At 35.2% G+C, this 27,409-nt stretch overlaps 1 protein-coding gene across 3 annotated transcripts in view; it reads right to left on the minus strand.

Moving 5' to 3' along the window:
• Positions 1-27,409, minus strand: part of ZNF385D (zinc finger protein 385D) — a 368,816-nt gene that overhangs the window by 250,965 nt on the left and 90,442 nt on the right. For all 3 annotated transcript variants that reach the window (XM_031940342.1, XM_031940344.1, XM_031940343.1), the window contains exon 2: positions 26,522-26,664. In XM_031940342.1, coding sequence (XP_031796202.1) covers positions 26,522-26,664 — 143 coding nt within the window. The remainder of the gene's footprint in view (positions 1-26,521; positions 26,665-27,409) is intronic.

The raw sequence follows: 27,409 nt of genomic DNA on the forward strand, positions 1-27,409 counted from the left end.
AAAAGAATGAAGTAAAAATGATGTAAAAAGTCACAGTAGTTATTGGGTAAACCAGACCCAATCTCTATTACTGTAACCAAAGTGATGATATTTAGAAGTTGATTTCAACATGAATTATTTATCCAGATTTTCAATGTTGCTGAGATTTGCCACTGAGGGAACTGAGAGGATTAGGATAACAAGTGATTACTTGTAAGAAATGAGTGGATCACATTGACTGCATCTTGTGACTCACTGTTGGAGCTAACTCAGTTCCATTTCTATTCAGTTATGGCTCTAGTCCAAATTCTATTTTGTGAGAAACCTGTATTCAATTGTGAAAACTGGGAGAAACCCCTATTGTATTGTTTGAATCTAAGCCTGCAGTACCTGTAAGCTGGACCACCTGACCTACTGCTTAGAGACCCTTAACTAAGAACCCAGGCTATACTGACCAGAGACTTAATGAGATCAAGATTCATACAAGGAGCTTTCTCACAGTTATACATCTCAAGCAACCCATATGTTTTATCTGAAAACTGATCCTATACTGATCTATCTGTTTGACTGTTCACAGACACTTGGTGGAGTGGAACACTTCTTTTCCTGAATTCATGGAATTGTATCTGTTCGCCCTTCGCCTCCTAACTTGAAAAGTCCCTAACCTTTCCTACAATTAGAAATCAGATCACCTAATTCTGTATCCTTGTTAATGGTTGCCTTTTAATTAATTAATCTTATTTGATTAATTGTTTTTTTTTTATGTATAAACTTCTATCTTCCTCTGTATTCAAATTCTACTGCTAAAGCTGGAAGGAGGAAAACAAGTGATTCTGACTTTTTGGGCAATTATCATGCATCATTTAATAAATCAATATGCTCAGAAGCAAAGATCTTTGTTTCCTCAATCATTTCCCGTTTCATCCACCACATCACCCTCCATTTCACAATCATCAATGACACTGAAGCCGCATCTGGCCAAGAAGGCAGACAGTCATGTTCACTTGCATCTTTTCATCACTCTGTATTCACTGTTCAAATAATCTCAGAAAGGCAAAGAGGGAGCAAAACTTGGATCTGGCTGGCCCCTTCGGTGTGCTTGCTCTCATACCACAACTGATTCCAAAGAGCCATTAGCTAGACAGAGCAGAGAACAGAGAGATTTATAATTGTCCTTTCAACAACCTTGAATTGTCAGCAAATTAAAACACTTGCCACAGTAAGAGAGGGAAAGTGAAAAGAGAACAGAAATTGAACTAAGCATATCACAAAGATTAAATAAAAAGAATTAGATATCTAACTATTGATTAAGTTCATTTTACCAAATATGATCTAATATTTATGTGAAAGACACTTTGTTAGGTGCTGGAGATATAAAGATAAACATAAAAATAAACAACAGCAAACCATTTCTGCCCTCCAGCAGGTACTAGGATAGAGCCAAGTAAGTGAAAAGTACACATAAAGTAACATTAGGAGGCAGAAAGTACCAACAACAGGGGGATTTGGCAAAGCTTCCTTCAGAAGGTGGCCCTTGAAGTGAACCTGAAGCAAGCAAAAGATTCTAAGGTTCAGGCAAGGATAGAGCCCATAAAAAGCTAGAGACATGAAGATAGCAGCTGGTAGGTGATGGACTCCAGTGTAAAGTTCAAGAAGAGGAATATGAAATAAATTTGCAAAGGGACACTGGAGCCAAGGTTTGGACGACTTTAAATGTCAGGTTGAGGAGTTTCTTTTACCCTAGAATAGGGATTGTTAACCTTTTTGGGGGTGACAAGCCCATCATGGTTCCCATTGACAATCTGGTAAAGGTTATATGAGACTTCTCAGAGTAATGGTTTAAAATAGCATAAAATTAAATACATAGAATCACAAAGAAAACTAATTTATATTGAAATAGTTATCAATATTTTGCCTTTTTAAAATAAGCTCCCAGAAACCACACTAAGAATTCTTACCTTGGAGTTAGCCATTGAAATTTCTCTAATCCTTCTTTGTTTCTTCTCCCGTTCTCCCCACTTCCTATCTCTCACTCCCTTTTCTCCCATTCTACTTCCTTCCCTTCTTCTATTCCTCCCTCTTTTCCTTCCTTCCTTCCTTCCTTTCTTGAAAAGTGTGTCAGAAATCCAAGTCTTTTAAGTATGAGGCCAGTCTTTACATATTATGCAAGAATGACTATCCTCTTTTAGGAATGTTAATTTGACATCTTGTCCAGGAAAGGTTAGGCAGGGAGATCAATTAGGAGGTTATTGAAATAACCTAGTAGAAAGATATGAGAGCCTACAATATTGTGACTGTGAAAGAGACTTGGATGAAATCCAGAGATTGGATTGATCATCGATGGAGGTGAAATAAATAAGACTTGGCAATGATTTTACATGGCAAATGAGGGAGACAAAAAAGTGAAAGATGATAATGTTAGATGAAATTTAAATAGTAGAACTTTATCTCATTTGATACTCAACCACAACGCACAAGAATCCTATGAAATGCTATCATTATCCCCATTTTTTTAAAGATGAAAAAATTCAAACGCTGAGAGTCATAGGGAACTACCTAGGAGATCTGGTAATCTATCTAGGAACCATAGCTAATAAGAATCTGAGGTTAATTCAAACCCAAGTACAGTTTATATTCACTCAATGACCCAAGGATTCTGTGTAGATCGGGTCTGTGAAGGGCTTCAAATAAAATAGGAGAGTTTATAGGAGAGATGCATTCAGGAGGAAAAACCAGAAGCATCGCATATATTCATATATGGGTCGGATTCTCCATCTCATGGCAGTCAATGACATGAAGGCTGTATCTAGTCAAGAAAGCATATGACTGTGTACATTTTCAGTCTTTCATCAGCCTGTTTTCATTTTCCACACAATTCTAGCATGGTAAACAGGAATAAAACTTAAGTCTGGCTGCCTTTCTGGCATTCTGTTATTCTCATAACACTTTTTTTTTCCTAAAGAACAATTAGCTGGATAGAGATGGGTATGCATACCTGGTGGAAATGTAAATTAGTATTATAGGACTAAAGTTCAAGAGAGAGTTAGTAGTAGATATAGAAATTTGAGAACTGACTGCAGAACAACAACAATCAGATTGATGGGAACTGGGGATAGAGATAAAAGTAAAATATATAGAAAAAGAAAAATAATATAGTACTTAACATTAGAGTTACATCTGTGTAAATGTAGACCTGCTACTAGAATCTAAACCCTGTCAGTCTGGCACTATGGCTTAACTAAATTTGTGATCTTTTTCAAGGTCTTTCAAACTCTACATGAGAAATGGAGGTGATCTAGCAGAGGAAAGCAAGAAGAAACAATAGAAAAGAAAAGAAATAACAGCATTACAGAAGCCAAAAGAAGGCAGTTCTGGTCAATGTGTGGTATAAGACAGACAGGTCAAGTGGAATAAGAACTGACAAAAGTGTCACTGGCTAGCAATTAAGTGGTCACTGGTTAGATAAGCAGATCAAGATTATAATCAAGAATTACTCAATGAAAGAATTGTAAACTGTTAACAATTATGTAATGATTGCCTCAAATCTCTAATAATAAAAAAATGCACATCAGAACAAGGAAGGACCTTATCCTGGGCAAGTTGTCAAAGAAGACAAAGGATGAGAACAAGAATAGTTTGTTGGAGGGGTACATTTAATGCACTGCTGGATGAAATGTGAATTAGTCCAACTATTTTGGAAATCAGTTTAGAATTATGCTACAATAGTGTGGTGAAAATTAAAAAACCCTTCAAGAAGAAATAAGAAGAGGTACTACATTTATAATAACTCTAGATAGTAGAGTCCAACATCCAAAATAAATCCAGGAATTACATGAACAAAATAATTTTTTTAAATGTTTTCTACAAAAAAATAAATAAAATGGAAATATATTAATTGTTCATGGTTAGGCAAAGCCAATATGATAAAAATGACAATTTTATTTAAGCTAATTTTTATATTCAATGCTAACTCAATTAAATAACCAAAAAAATAAAACAAAACAACAAAACAAAAACAACAACAAAATAGGAAAAATAATAACAAATTCATTTGAAAGACACAATGTCAATAATATCAATGATTTTTTTTTTTAAGTAAAAGAAGGTGATGTTAGTGGGATTAGATCTCAAACTCCACTATCAGGCAATAATTATCAAAACTATCAGGTACTGGATAAGAAATAGAAAGGTAGATCAAAGGAACACAGTGAACATACACTTTTCAGTTATAAATAATATATTTATGTATATATTTGTGCATATAAATATATAAACAAGTATATATACATATATGTGTATAGTAACTATCTTGTGTTTAAGAAGTGTAAAGATTTAAGTTTTGGGGACAATAATCCGCTATTTGGTAAAAATTGTTAAAAAAAACTGGAAAGTGTCTAGCCGAAATTGAACACAGACCAACTTCTTATACCATTTACCAAGATAAGATTAAAATGGATACCTGGATATAAAAATTAATATTATAAGAAAATTTGAAGAATATGGGGTATATTATCTATCAGATTGATGGGTAGATGAACAATTATAAATAGGATAGAACAAAGTTACATGTAAAATGGATAATTTTAATTACATTAAATTTAAAATGTTTGTACAAACAAAAAAGATGTAGTTAAGAACAGAAGGAAAACAGGAAATTGGATGCTGGAGATACAGTTTATCAGATAAAAGTCTCATATCAAAAAAATATATAATTTTGTCAAATCTACAAGAATATGTCATTTCTTAGTTGACAAATGATCAAAGATTGTGAACAGGCACTTTTTCAATGGGAAAAACAAAACAAAACAAAACAATTTATAGTCACATGGGAAAATAAATTATTATTAATTAGAGAAATGCACGTTAAAACAACCTTTAGATATAATTTTACATGTGCCAGATTGGCAAAAACAATTGAAGAGAAAAGAAACAAATGTTGGAGGAAATGTGAAAAATTGGAACACATTCCCTGTTGATGGAAGTGGGAACTGATTCAATTATTTTGGAGAGCAATCTGTAATGACACCCAAAGAGTTATTAAACTGCATATACCCTTTGATCCAGCGATGTCACTACTAGATCTGTTTCCAAAGATAATTACAGAAAAAATGGGAAAGAATCTATATATTATAAAATATTTGTAGCAGATCTCTTTGTGGTGGCAAAGAACTGGAAATTGTAGGGATGCTCAGAAATTGAGGAATGACTGAACAAGATATAGTATATGATCAAAGTGAACTACTACTATGCTATAAGAAATGATAAGTTCCATGATAATAGAAAAACATGGATAGACTCACATTAAATAATAAAGAATGAAATGAGCAGAAGCAAGAGAATATTATATACAGTAACAGCAATATTGTTTTATAAACAACTTTGATCAGTTATTTTGACTATTATAAATACCCAAATTAACTACAAAGAATATATGTAGGAAAATACTATATCCATTCAGAGAAAAAAATAATAAAATATATATGTATATTATGTATATTATGATTTTATACAAATACATACACATATATATATAAATATATAAATATACATTTACATATACACCTACACACATATGTGTGGGGAAGTATATGAATGTGTGTCTCAAATGGTAGCCATTTCTAGGATGGGGCAAAGAGAAGGAAATGGGGAAAGAAAGAAAGTTTGATGATAAATTTATTATATATTTAAAAGGATTAGCAAGTTGTATATAATAAATAGATTTGCAATTTTATGTGTAATCATTTTTTTCTTTTTCTACCATGCTTGTTTTATTTCTAAAACAGAGAATAATATATATATATACATATATATATATATATATTTTTTTTTTTTTTTAAATATCATTGGGCCTTTGAGCCAGAGATCCTACTTCCAGACATGCTCAAAAGAAGTAAAAAACAGAATGGAAATGCCCTGCTATTCTGAAATATTTATGCAGTACTTGTTGCCTTTTCTATCCAAAGAGCACTAAAGTAAGCAGTGAATGTTGGCAGAGGTGGCTAGACAGTAGATATTCCCATGAAAAATACTTTGTTAGGCCCATGTTCTTCTGTACTCTGAGATTTAATTGTGGAATAAATAAGAGTCTGTTCTACAATCAGTCTGTAATCTGTCCTTCAGGCCAAGCTAACAATGATTTTGTTTTTTTGGTAATTAGCACCTTGGTAACATAAGCTGATTTCTGGGCAAAATAAAGGGAGGAAAGAAGGGAACAAAAAGAAAGCAGGAACAGCCAAGCCAAACAGCAGGTGTGGGAGAATCCAGAGTTTCAAATATCAGATTTATAAGTGAGCTATGTGCCCTTAGGCTCCGAATGTAGAATGTTTCTATCCAAATATATCATTAATTCAGAGTTTTAAAGTTGGAGAGGATGTTAGAGGTCATTTAATCCAATCCCCTTATTTGATGGATGAGGAAACTGAGATTTAGCGTAGGTTTAAAGTTGTAGGTCAGAGTTTTGAAATTAGTCTTTTAACTCCAAATAGAGCATATGATCTGACTGTTAAGAAAATCTCCCTCCTCTTAGGAGTGTTAATCTCCTCAAGTTTCTGGCTTTACATAATACCCACTGACTCAATGCGGGTACCCCTTACCGTCTGACTGTGGTTCGATTTATGAGCCTAAGGGACTGGCTCAACACTGTACTATGGAAGGAAGGAATTTCATAAACCTTCTGTTTGTAATAAAGGATTTAAAAAAAAAAAATTCTTCCCCCTCTTTGTTAAAGAACTACAGGTCCCAGACAAGTTTGACAAATGTAGCTATTTTTATCCTACACAATCACACAGTAGAATCCCAAAAATAGCCATTCTGTTTTATTTTCATTATCTGTTTATTTTATCCATAAAAATATTAGTGGTGATAAAATGTGTTTCTTGCTCTTATTTCTCAGGCTAGTTCAATCAAATTGGTTCTTAAGGCAATCACTTTTCATTTTAAACATAGCTTTAAAAAAACAGGTTAATAATAACTGCCTACACTTAACTGTACATTTTATGTGCCATATTATTATATGTCATCCATTAACGGCTTTATAGCCTGTGCAGAAGCAAATCATCATTGATCTTTTTCATATGAATGCTATTAAGACAAATGGTGTAAACTTGGGCTGATTAAAACGTTACTTTAAATGCTTTATTAAAATTTATTTTTAAGCAATTTTTCCCATTAAGATTTGACAAATCTGAAGAGCACTTCATTTAATTCCACTTATGAGGATGTTTTGCATGCAAAGCAAAAAGCCTGAGGGAACTCAAGTCCCCAGAAAGGAGGTCTTCAGCTCCTAGAATCAGTTCTTTCTAACTCACCACACGATCTCTGGGACAAGTGTTAGATAGAAAGAGATAACTGGATTTTATTGCCAAACTTGTGTATATGTGTATGTGCAAGTATTGGTGTATATTTGTATGCATACATATATATATATATACATATATTTATATTATGCTATATCCTACTTTATGATATTTATATGCATGTAGTGTATTTGAGGCCCTTCTTTAAAATAAACAAAGATTAGGTTGCAAAACTCCTTTAGAATCCTTGGTTTTCTTTTAAGCCTAGTCTATATAATGTCGTTTCTGAACCCCCCAACTGCTAATAGCTTTATCCCTACTCCATATTATCTTTTATCTATTGTGTGTATTTGTGTGTAGGTGTGCAGTGTGTATGTACACATGCTGGTATCTCTAGTACAATATCAGGAGAAAAAGAAACTGATTAATAATTTCTTGATTGCTTTCTCTACATGTTATTTCTTTTAACATAGAAAACCTTGAGGGAAGGTACTATTTAACTGTGTCCTTATTTTTACAGTATCTAGATCATAACATCACCAACAGTAAGCATTTATATAACACCTACTGTGTAAGTTTTATCACAAAGATGAAACTGATGAATTTATAGGTTGAGATGAAAGCAATAGTAAAAGAAAAAATGTTTATCTGTTTTATATTTGCTAATTGCTAACAAAGGATCGTTAGAATCGAAGCATAGGGTGAATTCTTTCACTATTAATGTTCAGACCCCAGAATAAACCTCCACGCAGGCAAAGACTATTTTGTTTCTATGTTGCTTTTATTATTCTTATCACATCGCATTTTGTCTGGGACACAGTATGTATTTAATTAATATTTGCTGGATGAAATTGCACTGGAGAATATAAGGAAATGTCAAAAATGAGCATTTCAGAAACAATAATAACAAAATAAAAATTTTAGCAAGACAAAACCAAGGTAAAATGTAGGAGACTTCCAGGAAATATTTTTTTCTCCAACAAAATCTAAGACAAGAGGCATTTATCCCCAAGAGAGCCAGGATAGGATCAGTGATATCTATTTTTTTTTTTGTAATTTTAAGGAGGTGATAGAAAAAATGTGGATTTGAGTATCCCAAAATCCCCCAAACAACAACAACAAAAAAACCTCTCTCAATTGTCCTCATATTTGGAAATTCTGTCCAACTATATTTGTGGAGGTGTGACATAGTCAAAGACTCCTCTCTCCCTTCTAAATAAAACATACCTAAATACTAGGTTATCAAGGCTATAATTTTGGTCAAAAGGAAAAATTTCCTGATCTGAGTATTGTTTTTCTCATTTAACATTTACTGAAACTACTAAATACAGATCACTGTCCTAGGAGTGGGGGAATGGCAAAGTTTAATTGATGCAAAATCCCTGACCTCAAGGAATTTCCATTGTCCTAGGGTTTGTTGTGAAGCCCAAGTAAGATAACAGATCTAGAGTTGTTTGCAAAACTTCAAATGCTACATAAGTGTCAATTATTGTCTTATTAGCCTCCAGTCTGATCCTGGCTACCTACATAATCTGAACTTCATACTTATTGAATTCCTGCAGAGCTCAATGTTTGTGGACCCATACAAGGTTATGCAGATAAATGATTAACAAGGGGAGTTGTAAAAATGCACTTTTATATTTTATTTCATTATTAACATTTTCATAAGGAGAGATAATCAAACAATAAATCCATCCTTTTTTTTTGTAGCCTTTGCTAATTTGAGATCTAAATACCCCCATTGAAAATTTAACAATCAGCCCTTGGGAGCTGGTCTAGTTGACTGGCATACCCCACTTAGCTAAGGATACTATAAAGCAATACACAATAAGTACTGGGAAACATTCAGAACAAATCAATGTGAACCTTATGAGAAGGAGGATCATTTCCTGACAATAAGCTGGGAGCTGGCATAGTACAGAGAGAGCCTGACCTGGAGTCAGGAAGTTCAAATGTGATCTCAGAAGTTTACTAGCTATGGGACTCTGGGCATGTCACTTAAATTCCCTTTGTCTCAGTTTCCTTATCAGTAAATGGGACTAATAATAGCACTTACCTCCCTGGGTTGTTATGAAGATAAAGCAAATAAATGATTATAAAGTGCACAGCAAAGTGCCTAACCCATTAGTAAGCATTATATAAATATTATCATTATTAATAAGAAAGAAGGGTTAGACTTTTGGGTGAGTTTTGGAGAGAAGCTGAGGAATGCCATTCATTGGGAATTCATAAAAAGAAAAATCAGCAATAAAAATAACTTATACCATAGTGTTTCCATCTTAAACACAATCCTATATTCAAGTGACAGGTACTAAATCAGTGACCAAAAATTGCAAGTCAGTTAAATATTAATAATCTATTTGCCATACTACTCTCTAAATCTGTTTCTTTTCAAATAGACATTAAATTGATTAAATGTTGATCTGAACAGAGGGATATCCTCTGGAGTACTAATGCCTGGAATCTTCATTTGCTAAGAGGGACAGGAAAGGTGGTGGGGTATGTGAAAATGTTGGTAAAAAATAAAAACATTTAATTCTAGAGGCTTTTGCTTTATTCTCTAATTGTTCAATAGCCTGATTTTCCCAGATAGATCACAATCTGTAAAGCTTTCTTTGCCTCTTTCCTTCATATGGGCCTATAATAGCACTAGAGAGAGCAGACCCTTCAATAAATTTATGCTGGGTGACTGGCTTCATATAAATAAAATAATTGGTTGACAAATTGTTTTTTAAGACTTTTTCTTTAACATAATGAGCATTATTTTAAGACAACAAAAAAAGAAAAGAAAAGAAAAATAGTACATTTATTCAGACTACAAATGGCATCTGGGTCCACTAATGGAAAAGGCTATGGGATGATCTAAAGTCATTTCAATTGCTGGACAAATGTGCAAAGAAATTAAACAATTCAATAAATCTATGCTAGTTGATTGACTTTATACAGATAAAATAGCTGGCTGGTAAACTGAGTTACTTTAGGGATAGACTTGTTCTTTAGGATCACTAACATAATTTTGAAACAATCAAAAAAAAAAAAAAAGAAAAGAAAAATGGTAGAGTGACTCAGTGTCAATGACATCTGGTCCATTAATGGGAAGGACTATGGGATGATCTAAAGTCATTTTAAATATTTGACAGGTGTGCAAAGAAATTAAAACAACAGCTTTTATTTTTGAGGGCCAGAAAAATCAAGTGATGGTGGAAAAAAACATTTCTACTAAAAAAAAAAAAAAAAAAAAGGTGGTGAGAAGTTCACTATTAGCAATTGAGTGGAAAAAAAGCCAAGGGGTGATTGGAAGAAGCCCAGTGGGTTATTATCACTTTAATTATCATATTAGAATGTAGTATTCTCTCTTGCCTCTGACCTTACAAAAAAAACTGTTTTACATATTAAAATCTCTATGTTCTTTCACAAAAGCATAAGAATCTACTTCACTCCTCAACTAATCTGGGGGGTCTCAGAGAATCCTAGGATGTTTCTAAAGGGCGTCTAGTCCAATCCGCTTGTTTCACAGTTGAGGAAGCTGAGGCAAGAGAGACCAACTGATTTGTGTAAGGTCAAATGGAGAAGTAGAAGAACCAGCATTTGTCCCTAGTGGTGAAATCCCAATCCAGCGTTTTTTCCACAATGCCACAATATTGACTGATCTTTATGATGTCAGCTCTCTGAGGATAAGGAATGTCTTTGGTTTTATCTCTATATTCCCATTGTCTCCCACAATGATTACGCAGCTGGTACTTAATAAATACTTGTTCAACTGAACTGCAGGAGCAGATATCATCAAGTCTGGTGATCAGTTCATCTAGACCTCCACTCTAGTCATCATTATTAACTTGTCTTCCCCAAAACCCATGTTTCATTCCAACAGCCAGCTTGGACTTCTGATAGGTGAACCACCAACCCTCTGCTTGACTTCCCAGCCACCAACCCCAAAAGATGTCACCTCATACAGAGAGAATGATTAGGCTTTAAGCCCAGGACTTTTAGATATTACTTGCAAACTTGATCTAAAATGCTGCCTGTCTAGTCAACTTAGACTCTTGGTTTTGTTTATTGATTGGGTTTTTAAGTCTTAGAAGGTGTTTAGTTTTGTGGGGGATTTTTTTTTGGGGGGGGAATCATTTCCAGATTTCTACAACTCCTTCCAGAACCAACTTAACATGTTTATACTTTGAAAATATTCTAAGCAAGCAGTAAATGGGGAGATTGCCAAAAAACAAATCCCAGGCACCTGTTTTCCTCTGCTAGTGAAAGAGGAAAAAAAAATCTGACTCTAAACAGTTCCCAAGGCTTGGTAAACGGCAGGCAATTTAGGATAATCTTGATGATATACGGTCCTTTAAAAGAGAATTCTGAGAGCTATAAAGCCCATCCAATTCTACCTCTGTGTGCCATTACAGGCCCGGTGCATTATGCTCCCTACACTCAGACCCTTCACCATGAAGTCCAAGATCAATGGCAATAACCTAGTGCGGTGGGCAATTTTGTCCCTGGGCTGTGTGCTTATTAAAAGTTTTTCAGAAGAGCATGTTTGTCTCTTAAACTAAAAGAAAGTCATCATGTCATGCTCAAGGAACAGTGAGCATAGGGTTTTAATGGCTGGAGGCATAATTTGATTTTTTTTAAGGGACAAATTCGCTTTCTTCTGTCTGAGTCAGGACCATGCTTTATAAGCTTTCATTCAGGATCAAGGTAGAAAGCAATTGATCTTTTAACAAACACAACAACAAATATGCACATAAAGAAGAAGAGTGGGGGCCAAGGGTTTGTAAAATACTATTTGGCATACATATGGGCACCCCTGAACTTCTCAGATAACCTAAGAGCTGACAATACCTTTGGAAGAACTAGATTTCAAAGGCCATTCCATGGAACAGAGACTGGCTTTGTGCTCTAAAGCCCAAAGGGCAAAACTATAAAAATGAAGAAATTTTTCTTTTCCCATAGATAGACATGCTTTACTTTCATTAAAGAGCAATGGGTAGAGGAGATCCAGATCTCTGTAGCTGAGGGAAGCAACTTCAAAAATCATTTTTTTTTACTTAATCATGTTTATTAAGATAGAGAAGTAGAATATTGTATCAAAAGAGACTGATTTTCATAACTACTATGTGTATAAATTATATTTAAATAATCCATTTCACTTTGTATTATATTTTCATTAAGTGTAGAATGCATCATACATTCATTTAAAGGTACCTCTTTAGACATGACAAAAGTGGTACGCTCAGAAACTGCAGATTTCAAGTCTAATGTAAAGCATATTAATAAAAACAAAAGCAATCTAAAACACATACAAAAAAGAGCAATGGGTAGAAGCTGAAACAAGGCACAATATTTCAAAAACTTCTTCTTAGAGATATGCTAAAAGGGGAAATATGTGCCTATGAGATGGTGACTTCCCTTTCACTAACAGGGTTCAAGCAAAGACTTCAGCTCACGGGGGAAGTTGCAATGGGGAGTCTTGTCAGATATGAGTTGGACTTAATAAAGTCTTTATTTTTCCATTTGAGATTCTGTGATGTTTAGAAAATTTACCAAATAATTTTACCAAATAATTACCAAATTACTCCCATCTAAGAATTCACAAAGAGCTATATGATACAATGAAAAGTGAACTATGGAGTAAGGATGACCTGAATTCAAATGTGACCTTAGATATTTCCTCTGTGATGCTGGGCAAGTCAACCCCCTTTTGCCTCAATTCTTCATTCTTTTGCCTCAATTCTTCATCTATAAAATGGGGACACACTAGAGAAGGAAATGGCAAACCATTTCACTATCTTTGCCAAGAAAACTGAATGTACAGAGTCCATTTGGTCACATAGAGTCAGAGAAGACAAGTGGATGGTAAAATAGAGTACCAGGCCTGGAATTAGGAAGACTCCTTTTCCTGAATTCAAATTTGGCCTCAGACACTTATTAGCTGTGTGATCCTGGGTAAGGCAACATTTGGTTTGTTTTGCTCATCTGTAAAATGAGCTGGAGAAGGAAATGGTAAATCACTCCAGTCTCTTTGCTAAGAAAGCCCCAGATGAGATCACAAAGAGTTTAACATGACAAAAATTGACTTAACAACAACAACAAAAAAGGGATTTATATCATGGAGGAAGTGTAGTTATACAATGAGAAGCATGTTGTATTCAAAATCTGAAAACTTAGAGTCATATCCTGCCTCTGATAATTTTATGTAATATTCAGGGAAATCATTTTTTCTTATTTATTTTATTTTTCTCATCTGTATGTTGAAGAGATTAGAGTAGATAGCCCCCAGTGTCTTCTTCACCTTAAACTTGTGGTCCTGGTCCTATAATCCTGAGGAAATGTGCCAAATGAACAAAGAACTATCAGATTCTTGAGCCCAGTAATTCTTGGATATAGTCAGGGTATGGATAAGGGACAAAATAGAATAAAATCACAAAGGAACATTTTTTCCAAATCTACTTTATAACTTTAAAAATATATTCATGTACATGTTATTGAAAGATAATGTTGATTAGTGAAGATAATTCTGGGTATGGAGTCTAAGGACTCAAGGCTTGCCTCTGATACTTACTAATCATATGACCTTAAACAAGTCACTTTGTATCCATAGATGACTTAAAACCTCTCGGAGAGAAAAGCTGTTGCAGGAGACCATAGATTTTTTTGTGTATGTTTATCTGTTAAATTGGGGGGGAAATAGAAATTCCTCAGGGACTACTAAAACAAACTTACTAACACTGTTTTTGCATATGAAAGGAGACTCCCTTCAACAAATCAGTAAAGAAAATGTATAAAACCTTAGTATATTCCAAAGATAAAAGATAGTCTATTCTTTTCCATTATGCTGTGCTGTTTTTTATTATATAATTTGTTATGGAAATATAAGCTACTCTCCTCAGTTAAATTTATACAAGAACCCTGCCACCACATAAGCTGAAATGAGGCTTTATAAGAGGACATCATGATCGTATGTACATTGGATGTGATATATGTTTAATTTTGTTAATAATAATTATCGTTTTATTTCAAAAATCCTTAGTTTATCTGATGATAGTTCCTCCTCTTACTATATTTTTGAAACGAAAGAAGGAAGCAAGGAAGGAAAGAGAAAAGGAAGGAAGGAAGGAAAGAAGCAAGGAAGGAAAGAAAGAAGCAAGGAAGGAAGGAAGGCAGGGAAGAAGGAAGGAAGGAAGGAAGGAGGGAGGGAGGGAGGGAAAGAGGAAGGGAGGAACAGAAGAAGAGAGGGAGGGAGGAAGAGGGGGAAAAGGAAAGTAGAACAAAAGAAGAGAGGAAAGGAGAGGAGAAAGAGAGGGAGGGAGGGAGAGAGGGAGGAAGAGAGGAAAGAAGGAAGGGAGGGAGGAAGGAAAGAAGTAATGGATGAAGGGAAAGGAAAAGAAAAAGAAAAAAGGAAGCTAAAAGAAAGGAAAACAAACGGAAAGAAAAGGAAAAGGAATACTCATTAATTGTGGAATTATGGATCTATCCTGTCCTATTTTTGCCACCCTTGTTCCCAACACATAGAATCTCCCTTCTACTCTTCTGATCCCTACCTGGTCACAACCTATTGTGATTTCTACTTGCCTTTAAAACCTTGTTTTAAAAATCAGCATTTTGATGTCTATAAGCACAAATGGTGAGGCTTCTTCAAGAGATCTCATGTCCTGTTTTATCCCCTTTAGGCACTTAAATTCAAATACACATTATAGTGAGCTTGGCTTACCACCCTTATTCAACTGCAACTCCCTTTATACAAAAAACTACCATGTTCTTCTTGGTATCCCTCAGTGGCAATTAAGCAAACTCCCAGATTAAAATTTCTTTATTTAGTTTCTTTTAATTAATATTGGATATGTTAAACAATAGATAAGCCAGCGTTTTTATAGATCAATATGCCACATAAAACACAGAGCAAAAGTCAAGGTCTCAGAGGATCATATGATCCCAGATTTGGAGTTCACAACATTTTTTAAGGTCATATAATCAAACCTTCATTTTTCTTAGTTCTATGTTTTGTCAATTTAAATGTAAATAAGAAAAATACATGAACCTATAGATTTTCATCTAGTCAAAGTACATTAATTGATAAAGTAACACCTCATCAATTGGTACCTGGTCTTCCAGAGATGTAAAAATAGCATGCCTAGTGCCACTCTTCTAGAATTAAGGTCATCTTTACTAGGTGAAATAGGAGAGGCAATGTTAGGTTAAATAAGTGTTAGACTGTGGAGTGGAATGCATGAATATAAAGGGTGTCAATTATAAAGGGTCATTTGCAAACAGATCTGTAACCAGCAATTTGGGGACTTGAGAAAGTCACAGGATCAAATCAAAGTCATAATTTGTGATGTGAAAATAATACAGTATTAATAAAACAGGATGATTAAGACAAATTCAGTTAAGCAGGAGGTGAAACGAAAGCACATAAAGCCCTACAGAGAGGAGAGCCTTGAATTCAGCCCTATGGATAAGGAGAAAGAAACAAAACTATATAATGAGGTGACTAATATGAGCAAGAAGGAGCTCAGCAAAGGAGGAACTCATTTGGGATATGGCTGTTAGGGTGGGTAAAAGAAGCAAGTTTGCCATTCCACAGCAATCTTCCTTCCCTTACTCCTCCATCCCATCTAGTTAGCTAAGTTCAGTTGTTTCTACAGACTAAAAAAGAGTAAGTTATTTATATCTTTCATAGATTATATTTGTTAAATATTTCATGCCTACTAAATGTCAGTAGCCTGGACCAAAATTCTCTAGGTTAATCCTGGTTACTTCTGACCTAAATTAAGAGGGAAGGAAGAAAGGAAGGAAGGAGGGAAGGAGGGAGGAAGGGAGGGAGGGAGGAAGGGAGGGTAGGAGGGAAGAAGGAAGGAAGGAAGGAAGGAAGGAAGGAAAAAAGGAAGGAAGGAAGGAGGGAGGGAGGGAGGGAAGGAAGGAAGGAGGGAGGGAGGAAAGGCACAAAAGACTGAGAGAGGGAGGGAAGAAAGAAAAGCTGAGTGCCAAAACATGAGAAACCCACTGGACAGAATTTTGCCTGAGATCATCTACTCTGCTCCCTCTCACTAAAACAAGGAATTAGGCAGAATTCCAAAATTAAGGAAATTCTTCTGAAGTCTCACTTATCTTGATAGCAAAGTCCAAGTGGTTTTGGACTGCTAAGGGACCCAGATAACTGATTCAATTGTCCCCTTCCCTTTTTTTTTTTTTTCTTTAATAAGTAAACCAAATATAAAATAGGCTCATTCACAAAGCATTCTGAAATCACTGGCAAAAGTATCATCAACAATCCTTGGAGTTGAATGGAATAGGCAGAATGCCCATGGAGGAAGGCCTGGTGCCTTTCTGTTTAAGTCAAAATTTCAGGTAACTTAGAAGAGTTTGTCTTTCTCAGCTGCAAAAATGGAGTTTCTCACTAATTTTGTTGCCAGCAGTAGGAATAAGCTCCCATCTTTCTTCCCACACCTCGTATCATGGTTTCCAAGTCTGCTTAATGCATTCAATGTTTCACAAAGAACTGGGCTCTCTTTCCAAGGGAAAGCCATGAAAATGAGTGGTGATGAACCAATACACATATTGTGACTCTGACCTGGGGGAGCATTGTTTTCCATTTAAATTCATCACCCCTTGTGGTTCTGGCAAGTATGTGTTCCCACTGAGTTCTTTCCTCAATTGATACACCAAACCATAATCCCATTAGAGTTCTCCAATAAAGAGATACCACAAAAAGAGCCAATGCATTTTATGTCACTAATTATAGTCTGTGTGATAATTGCATGAAACAGTAGAAAATGAGTCCAAACACAGCCTTAGACACTTCTAGGTGTGTGATCTTAGATAAATCATTTTATCTCTGTCTGCCTCTACCAACCTTTCTAGGGTTATTGTAAGGAACAAATGGGATAATACTTGTAAAGAGCTTAACACAGTGCATGGCTTATACTAGGGGCTTTATAAAGGCTTGTTTCTTTCCTTCTTTCTTCTCTATTCTATCTTTTACACAACAGCCAAAAAAAAAAAAAAATCTTCCTAAGAACATTTCAAAACTCTGTTCTATAATCATCAGTGGCTTCCTAGAATAAAATTCATTACAAAACCTTAAACATCTGTTACAGTCTACCTTCCAAAACTCATTTCATATTAATGACCTTCCTGGCCTCTATATTCCAGTTTTTTTTTCTGACTTGTCAACTTATCTCCCACCTCCATGCCTTTGAAGAGTGTCTCAATATGTTTGAAATACAATTTATTTTAATTTCTATTTCTTAAAATCTTCAATTTCACCTCAAAAATGAAGTTTTTACCCTTCCCTCCTTCCCCAATCATGAATCCTTTCTTGATTCTTCCTGATTAATATTCTCATCTTCCTATTGTTAGCATTTATTTATCTGAATATTGTTTCCCTATGTGGTTAATGTAATATCAAAGAAAGAAACATTTGGATTTGGCTTCATATTACCTGTGCCTAACAACGAGCTTGTTCAGTTGAATTAAAAGTATATCACTTCAAAAAATACATTTAGCAAAGTCTATAATAATAATAATATGAACTTTTACAAATATAACTTGATTTGATTGTAGACATCTTAGGCTAAAATCCAAATGAATGAATATAAATCTGTGTTCAGGTGCTTGCTGTGTGATGCTGGGCAAGTTACTTAAACTCTGTCTGTCTCTACCTCCAGAACGGTTACTGAATGACATGAGATAATACTTATTAAATAGCTGGGTGATTTCAGAAATATAAGTTCAACTCTTTGGGCCTCAGTTTATTCATCGTAAAATGTGGGGCTTAAACTAAAACATTTCTAAGGTGTCTTCTAGTTCTTGGTACTATGACTTTCTCATTAATTGAGTAATAATTATAGCATTCTGAGGTAACAAGTGACTTGCCCAAAGTCATGCAAAAAAATAAGTTAGGACTTATATTTGAATCTACCTATTTCTAGTCCCATGTACTTTTTACCATACCAGTCAAGATTTAAGAAAAACAAAGAAATTTTTCTAGTTGATCATTCCAGTGAGAAGTGATTTGGTAAATAAGCAGAGAAACTTACTGTCTTGTATGTTCTGTGTAAGTCATTTAACATAGACTTCAGTTTCCTCAGTTATTAAATGATAATGATAATATTATCTCAGTGTGAAGTATGAACATCAGAGGATATAATAATGGAAAACTGTGATACAAAATATAACCATTGCCACCGCCTTTTGAACTTTCTAAAGACTTCTGAGGAATCATATAGAAAAATAATTAGCAAAAACTGCTAAATTATGGGATTTTGTCCAGAGGGAGTACTGACACCACCTTGACCTTTGATGCACAATAAGTTTTCTGCCATGTTGCAGAAACACCCTTGTTGAGAAAGGAGGAATGTTTTGTGATCATGGGAACGGGTGTAAGCTGAGGGTCACAGCTAGTTGCTCATGAGTAGGGATGCCTTGATTCCTGTCTCTGAGTGAGTAGTTAAATTGATAGAACAGCTCTCCTCCCATTAGCAGATACCATGCATATATAAAGCTCACAAGCTGCTTCTCTGAATGGTGATTGGAGATTGTCTATTGTTCACACACTGATCACACTAGCAAAAATGTATATCAACAAGGCTGTATGGCATAATAAACTGATGCTCTTTTCATACTCTATGAGTCTCCCCCCTCATTCATCTCACTTCTAAGATCAAAGAGCTCATATGCTATGAGCTCTAAAAAAGACAGTCATAACAAAGAGCAAAAACAAAAATATTCAATAATCTATCTTCTGATATCTTCTAAGAATCTATGATAATTAAAGAAAAAGAATGTTTTTTTTAATATTTCTAGTGAAATAGATTTGGTGAAGGGACTGATTTGGTTATGTGAAAATAATATTAGAGATAGTAGAATTGATATAATAGATAAAACTCAGGAACAATTGAGATCACATCCAGGATTTGACACTTCTTAGCTCTTTTATTATAGATATTCCAAAGAAGCATCTCAAGACTACAAGAAATTATTTTAGATTACTTACTCCCTATAGATAGGATGCGACCTGGATGACTGGAAGGACTTCTGGGAACCTATAAAATCATAGATCCTTTTTTATATCAGCAGTTTAAAAGTCTTAAAAATTATTGAAGGGGAAGGGAATAAGCATTTGTATAGTACCTACTTTGTGGGAGACACTACGGTAAATGTTTAATTAATATTATCCCTTTTGACCCTCAAAACAATCTTGAAAGTTAGATATTGCTATTGAACAATTTTAGTTGAAGAAATTGAGGCAAATTGAGATCACACAATTGACTCAGGGTCATAGAGCTATTAAGTATCTGAGGCTGGATTGGAAATCAGGTTCAATGCTATATATATATTATGCCACCAAGCTACCTTATCTAACCATAGTTGGCTGGAAGAGATATTAAGGTCATCTAGTCCAATTTCATTCTACAGATAAGGAAACTGAGACCCAAATAGTAAATGTCAGCAGTGTCATTTAAACCTCAGGGTTTTGACTCCAGAATTAATATTCTTCCCCCTAGATAGCCATCATTGAAAAAGAATAGAGTGAGAGAAGATACAAGCAGGGAAAGATTGTAGATCAAGAAACATTATTAAATACCTATCACTGCCTATCCAATCTAAATACTAAGTGAACAAGATCTTGGATTGGGTCAGAGTTGTTCCTTCACAAGGTTAGAAAAGGAATGTTCTTTACTACCAAGTCAAAAGCACTGGCTTCTTTAATGATACTTGAAGTTCCTGTAGCTAATATCCATTATTATGCTTCTACTGTGAAACACACTAGTTATTTGGTCACTTACCAACCTGAGAGTGTTCTTCATTCTGATTTTCTAATTAAGACCATCACTTTCTGCAAGGTAATCAACTCCCAGGGAATTTCAGCTACAGAAATGCTAGAGGATTGATCTTCTAGCACAAATCTTTGATTGCTTGATCTAAACTTCTTCATCTTACAGAAGCTCCAGATATCAAATAATTTATCCAAAGTCAGACACCTACTAAGTGGTTAAAAAAATGGAAGTTGCAAACAGAGCTTCTGATCCCAAATCCAATATACTACCTACCACTAAGGAATTTTTGTGTGTAGTCTTAGGGACCAATTCCATCTATTTTTAAAAATTGTTTAGTGCAGTACAGAGAGGTTCACGCCAGTGTATTAAGCAGTGGGTGATAAATTCAATTTTTTGAAAACCCTTGAGATAAGGGAAAGTACACAACTGCCTACAGTCTTATGTGACTACCTAAGCTTCTACAGTAATAAAGGTACAGAGGTTAAAAAAAAAGTAGTGATACAAAGAAAATTTCAAAACCATAAGTTTATAAATATTCACTAGGGGGGCTACTAAAGGAGGCAGCTAAGTGGTTCAATGAAGAGAACTCCAAGATTGGAGGTAGGAAGAACACAATTCACATCTTGCCTTGGACTCTTATAAGATGAACAAATCTGGGCAAATAGCTTAACTTCTCTGTTCCTGTTATTTCATTTATCAAATGAGGATAGTAAAAATTCCTTTGTCTTAGGGTTCTTTTTAGTATAAAATGGGATAATATAGGTAAAGCACTTTGAGAACCTTAAAGCATTATATGTAAATGTTCACTGTTGCTATTATTATTACTACTATTTTTATTTTATTATCCTTGTCCAATATTCAATAAGTTGATTTACTAATGTAAGATGAACCATATCAAAATTGATCTTCATAGGATAAATGAGAAAAGAAAGCAAAAATTATTAGAAATAGGGATTGAATCTTGTACATAGTGGGGTCTTAATTAACGATGATTTAATTGAACTGCTATGGCATGGAACAAAGGCTCAATCTCCCATCACGATGAACATAGAGCAGTATAGTTGGCTTTTCAAAGACAACAAAAACAACAAAAAATACTCTTTGATGGAACATTTGGCCATTTCCCCCAGCAGGCTTCCTAATGAGCATAGCAAACAAAAGACCCTAAAGCATAGATAGATGGCTGAGAAGTAGTAAATACAACCTTGTCATTTTACACAGGAAGTCTGGAGATTGTGAGTTGCCCAGAAATATGCCAGTGATAAGTAGCAGCAGAACAAAGAGTCAAACCGAAATCTTCTGATCCCCTATAAAAAGCTCTATCTAGGACCCCCAGTGTCTCTTAATAGTTGAAATTTATACATCAACATCAATTAAAAAATATAAAGAGTTGGAGAAATTCTATTTTTAAAAGTTGACATCATTTTCCAAACTAATCGATGTATTATGTATTAATGAACAGTAACTTCAATTTCCCCATAGATATAGGATAGGATGGTGAAAGTTATGTTGGAAGATAGGTTACAAGATTAAGAAATGGAAAGAGTCAAGGGCCTATAGAATATCTAGAAATCTTGCCAACATTGCAGATCATTTCAATCTCTTACTTTCTTCAAGGTCATGAGTTGTAAGGCTAACATAGTGAGTAAAAATCAGCAAAGTAATGAAATCAAATATACAACAGACAATATACAACAGACAACAGATCACAGTGACCAAGAGTTTGTATTGACCAGGCTCATTAGTACATTACGTTATGCTATTGATACATTTCACATCAGCATGCTGAGCTCAGCATACATATTTTTAGTACTCGTATTAAGTAATGAAATTTACATTGACAGAAGATATTTTAAGAGGGAAATTTCTTAAGAGGATTTTATTCTACAAATATGACACAGATAATCCAAAGAATGATAAAATCAATACTTTGCAGGATCTTTTGCAGAAAGGATAAACCACTCAGAAATCAATAACAGCATATTTATTGTATTTCCCTACTTTATAAAATTTATACCCTTGGTGTACCTCCTGCCTCTTATTTTGAGGACATCATGTGACTTTTTTTTCCCATCCCTCAAAATTTCCCCTAGGCTAAGTGCCAGCTTTAACAATTGTATCTCTCCGAGGACTCACTAAGAGCAATGAAAGATGTATGAATAGCATTTAGGTAAACTCTGCTCATTGGAAAGAAATGGAAGAATGGTCAGGTACTATTCATACTCCAGCTTTTCTACTTCGGCCTTCAGAGAGCTACTGCTGGCAATAGGGGGAGGATAATTTACAGGCTCTACTAGGTATTAAAATGAGAACACATAGTGCACTACAGTATCATTTTTTCCCCCTATATTACTACTACTACTACTACTACTACTACTACTACTACTACTACTACTACTACACCACACACTTTTCTTTGGGGGGGCAATAAGAAATAAATTATTTTTAAGGTTCAGATCTGTAATTTCATTAGTGAAGTACAACCATAAAGATCTGCAACCCAACTGTTCCAGGGGCACAGAAAAGTTAAGTGACTTGTCCAAATGTGGCAAAAGGAGAAATTGATCTCAGGTCTCCCTGAGGCCCAAACTGGTCCTCTCTCCACTAACCAGTCTACCTTCAAAACTCCATTTTATAGATGGGAAGATGAAGATTCAGAAATATCAACTGGAGGCCTCTATGTGTGACCAGAAAGTAAATCTGGTATGCCCAAATTCTATTCTACTGAACACAATCTGTAGCACCCCAAACTCCACCTAGATGAGGGCCTATACTTATAAAACCCTTTTCTGCTTGTTCTATCATCTAGTTAATAATCATCAGTCAGGAGTTCCCAGAATGCCTATATTTGGTTTTGGGTTTTTTTTTCCCCCTTTGGTATCATCCAAGTAAGAGAATATGTAACACCATGAAATTATGTGAGGTACTACTTGTTGCCGAGTTACATTTATTAACAACCACTTTAAATTAATAATCTTAATTAGGTGACAGTATAAAAATGTCCATATACAATCATGTACTTAATGCATAAATATTTGGTAATGAATTAATTTATTTTTAATTACTAGACCCTACTATCAATTACTAAACACTACAGCACAGGACTCATAGACTAATATTTCTCTTACTATTTCTATGTTATGTGTTTCCTTTCTTTCTACTTATGATGATGACGCTAGATGGCATCTACATTAAGTTCTGCAGGTATGTAAAACATTTGACTACATTTGAACATCACAACAACACTGTGATTTTGATAGAGGTATTATTCCCATTTTACAGACCAGAAAGCAAAGAATCAAAAAGATGCTTAGCATCTTGGTTCTGGTAGTAAAAGAAATTCAGAGGACTTCTAGTTCAACTCCTTCATTCCACATATGAGGAAACTGAGGTCCAGAGGTTAATTGATTTGTTCAGAATCACACAATGACAAAGTGTCTTGAACAGACATTCAAAGCTGAGAATTCCTGATTCTATTCATTATATCATTCTTTCGCCTTCAAAACTCAGCTTATATCCCACCTCCTGAAGGAAGAATTTGAGAAACTTGTCAGGCATAGAAAATACTCAACTTTTATGGAAGCAACCAGAATTGGCTTCCCTTAAAGGGTGTTAAATCAAGAATCTTAATAATTATTTAGACATTGCCTTGTGTGGTTAATAACTGTTTTCTTCAATTTGTCTTGCATTTTTGATGAAATTGTAAGAAAGTACCTCAAAAGAAAAAAAAAATCAAAAATAAAAATACTGGATTTGGATTTAGAAGCGTTGGATTCAAATTCCAGTTCCCACTGTCTGTCCAGGTGCCCCTGACCCTTTGAGACCTGTGGAAGACCTAAGCTTAAAAAAAACTAAGATCTCCCACTGCATCCAGGGTCATCTCCAGTCATCTTGATTTACATCTTGGCACTAGATCCAAATGGCTCTGGAGGGGAAATGAGAGAGGTGACCTTGCATAGCCCTTTCTCACTCAAATCCCATTCACTTGTATGTCATGGGATCCCCTCCATGATGTCATGTCCTCTTCAAGAACAAAGGACTAATAACAACAGGATAAGAACAAACCTGCATATATAACTTTTAAGATTCCTTCCAGATGTAACTCTGTTATTGTACAAAGGGACTGAGGGATCCCTGTAAACGATGACTTCTTACGTGGTCTCATATACTCCCATTTCCTCTTCCTCAGTAAAGAACTGAGCTATAGATATCATGGTACCTAGTATATAATAAGCACTTTACAACTGTCTGGAACTCACATATTTCCAAGAGAGTATCATATAGACATCTCAAATTCAACATATCCCAAACTGAACTTGTTATCTTTCCTCAAAGATTCTCCCCTCCTTTCAATGTCACTATTGCTGTAGAGGACATCTCCAATATCTTGGTCCTCAGGATTCCAAGCTTGGCTGTCATTCCCAACTCTTCCCTTTATTTTGCCTTCTATATCCACTCTACTACCATGGTTTGTTGACATTACCTTTGTAACTTTTATAAAGTCCTTCTCTTCTTGGACACTGCCGCCTCCCAGATGTAAGCCCCTATCAGTTCCCATCTGGGCTACTGCAATAATCTATTCATTGGTCTTTATCTTCTAGTCCACCCCCCACTCAGCTCTTAAAGGGAGCTCCCTAAAACCCTCCACACTCAATAAACTCTGATGTTCCCTGGCACCTTCAGGATCAAATATAAACTCCTATATTTGTCATTTAAACCCCAAGTCCACACATATTCCACCTTAAAACATTGCCCTATTTCCTGTCCCCTTCCCCATGTGTTTTGTGATACAGTGACATTGTGTTCTGTCATCCTTCAAATGAGACATTCCATCTTTCAATTCTAGGCATGTTTATTGGCCTAGAATTATATCTTCCTGTTTACATATTCTCTGAGGAAAATAATAGCACCTGCCTCTCAAAGTCATTATTAGGATAAAAGAAGATTACACTTGGGAGGTACTTTACAAAGGTACAGATGCTATAGAAATGTGAGAAGGGATAATAATAATAAACAAATAAATAGATGAATTAATAAATTAATAAAGTTCTAGATGTCTCAAATATGTGAAACACTTTTCATTCATTTTCTCAATTTAGCTTCACAAACACTTCTGATGAGTTCTACAGGTAGATGGTATGTCTACTCTATAGATTAAGAAAGGAATTGTCAGAGAGATTAAATTATTTGCCTAGGGTTACATAGTTAGGAAGGCACCAGAAGGAGGACATGAACTCTGAGGACAAAGTAAGATATCTAATAAGGTTATATTCAGAAAGCAAAAGAAGGTCCTCTCACTTGAGATCTCTGAGATCACATTGCCTCAGACACTATCACTTAACTTGACATAGCACTTAGGTTCAGTTACATGTACGCTAGACAATATCTGCCCCTTGCTTTGGCATTATGATTAGGCCCTTGAGGACATAATTTTGCTTCTTTCTCTTGATGGATAAAGATTGAATTGAAGAAAAGGAAATAATAAAATAAAACAAAGCTGGAGCCCAGAACAAACAGCTGTAGTACCCAGATAAGCTTTATTTGCTCCAACAACACGCAGTGCCTACCTTGACACCTTTCACTACGCTGTTGCTGGCGTGCCCTGGCCTTGATTTGCTCAAGCTTGGACAGAACATCTTGAATTCTCAAATAGGTTAAAAAAAATGAAGAAGGATCATTTTTCAGTCTGGGTTCCAGTTTTTTAAAATGTAATTTCCATTCTCCTCACACATGGACTCCCCCCCACCCCCCTACCATACAGTGCTGAAATCAGTACAGAAATCTAGGCTAAATCAGCAGCCATTTCAGAAAAGTAACCAAAGATTATAGATGAGTACCCATGGAATAATTGTTTTGGCTACTGTTGGCATGGACCAAGAGGAATTAAAGATAAAAAAGGAGCAAGTAATCATAGCAGGCAGGAAAATAGTAACTATCCCATTATGATAATTTTTAATTTGTTTGAGGCATGGGAGAAAAAAAATTACTATCCAGAGGAAATTGTACAATGTAAATGGGATGCATTGGTATATTTTACTACTACTGCTGCTGATGCTAATGTTACTGCTGCTACTGCTATTCCAAAATCTAGATAAAAGCAATAAACATACACTGGCCTCCTCCTTTAAATTATTTATTCCAATATTCTTGACTGTATCAATTTTACTTCAAGCACATCCCTATATAACAACTAGGTCACGGGCATTGTACAGAAGTTGTCAGGAGAAAACATTATGAAAAATGTAGCCAAATCTAGACCTTGTCTCCTTTGACAAGGAGCTGATTCTGAACCCTTTTCTTGACCTGAGAGCCTGCTGTGTCCAGTTAGCATTAGAAGGGACTATTCCACAGACTCTTGTATCATGACAGTGAGTGAAGAAATACCAGGTATTATTACAGCTTGGACCTTCCCTCTTCTCCAGAATATAAAACCCACTTAGCTAATGCCATGAGAGTCAAATTGCTACTTACTGCATTAAAATTGGGGAACAGATTGACTGCTGCTGCAGTGTCCAGAGGAAACGGAAGAAATGGTTTAATATCCAGCGAGGGCTGCAAAGGTGGGGCAGGTGGACGCACCAGGGCTGGGAGAGCAGGGCTCTGGCATGTGCCACCTAGGGATAAGAGAAAAGAAAAGAAAAGAGTTAGCAAGATCCTTTGCCTTTGAATGAACCACCTTGATGAAACATTTAAAGTTCCTGAGAAAGAATTAGAAACAATTACAGCCTTTTGTTTTGTTTTGTTTTCTGGAAATCAAGAATCCATAAGCCAATTTTGAAATATGTTGCTATCAACTGGCAGCGAACTTTTTCTTGTTCAGAAGTAGCTAGTTATGATTCCTCTTTCCACCTTCCAATTGAATGGTTAAAGCTGGGAAGGCATCTCTGGGCTATTTCCTGCCAGGCGGCCAGATGGAATTCAATTATCAATCACATTTTCAATCAAGATGCCTTCAAGACCACTAGATTCCATATTGGTTTTCCATTTCTAGGGCAAGTGCAGCCCTCCTGCCCATCTCCCTCCCTCTAAAACACATCTTATCTTTCAGAAATGCTCATAATAGTCTACATGCTATGGTTTCCATAGATTTCTTTTCACAGCATTCTAAACTCTGGCAATGGTAAGCAGAGAAATAACCTAGCAGGAAAGACAGATCTTCCCACCTTACTGGCTTGGTAGATGGGGAATTAAAATGCTATTTTTAATCCATTGCTACCAAATGAGACTGATAAGATGCATTCCCTTAAAGTCAGTCCCTCTTACAGGAGGCTAGGGCAATTGTCAAATAGAGTTTTTTTTTTTTTTTGGGGGGGGGTAATGAATTGTCTTTAAGGGTAGATAGAATTTAGCATCCTCATA

The sequence above is a fragment of the Sarcophilus harrisii genome, chromosome 5 (assembly GCF_902635505.1).
Source record: "Sarcophilus harrisii chromosome 5, mSarHar1.11, whole genome shotgun sequence".
Classification (NCBI taxonomy): domain Eukaryota; kingdom Metazoa; phylum Chordata; class Mammalia; order Dasyuromorphia; family Dasyuridae; genus Sarcophilus; species Sarcophilus harrisii.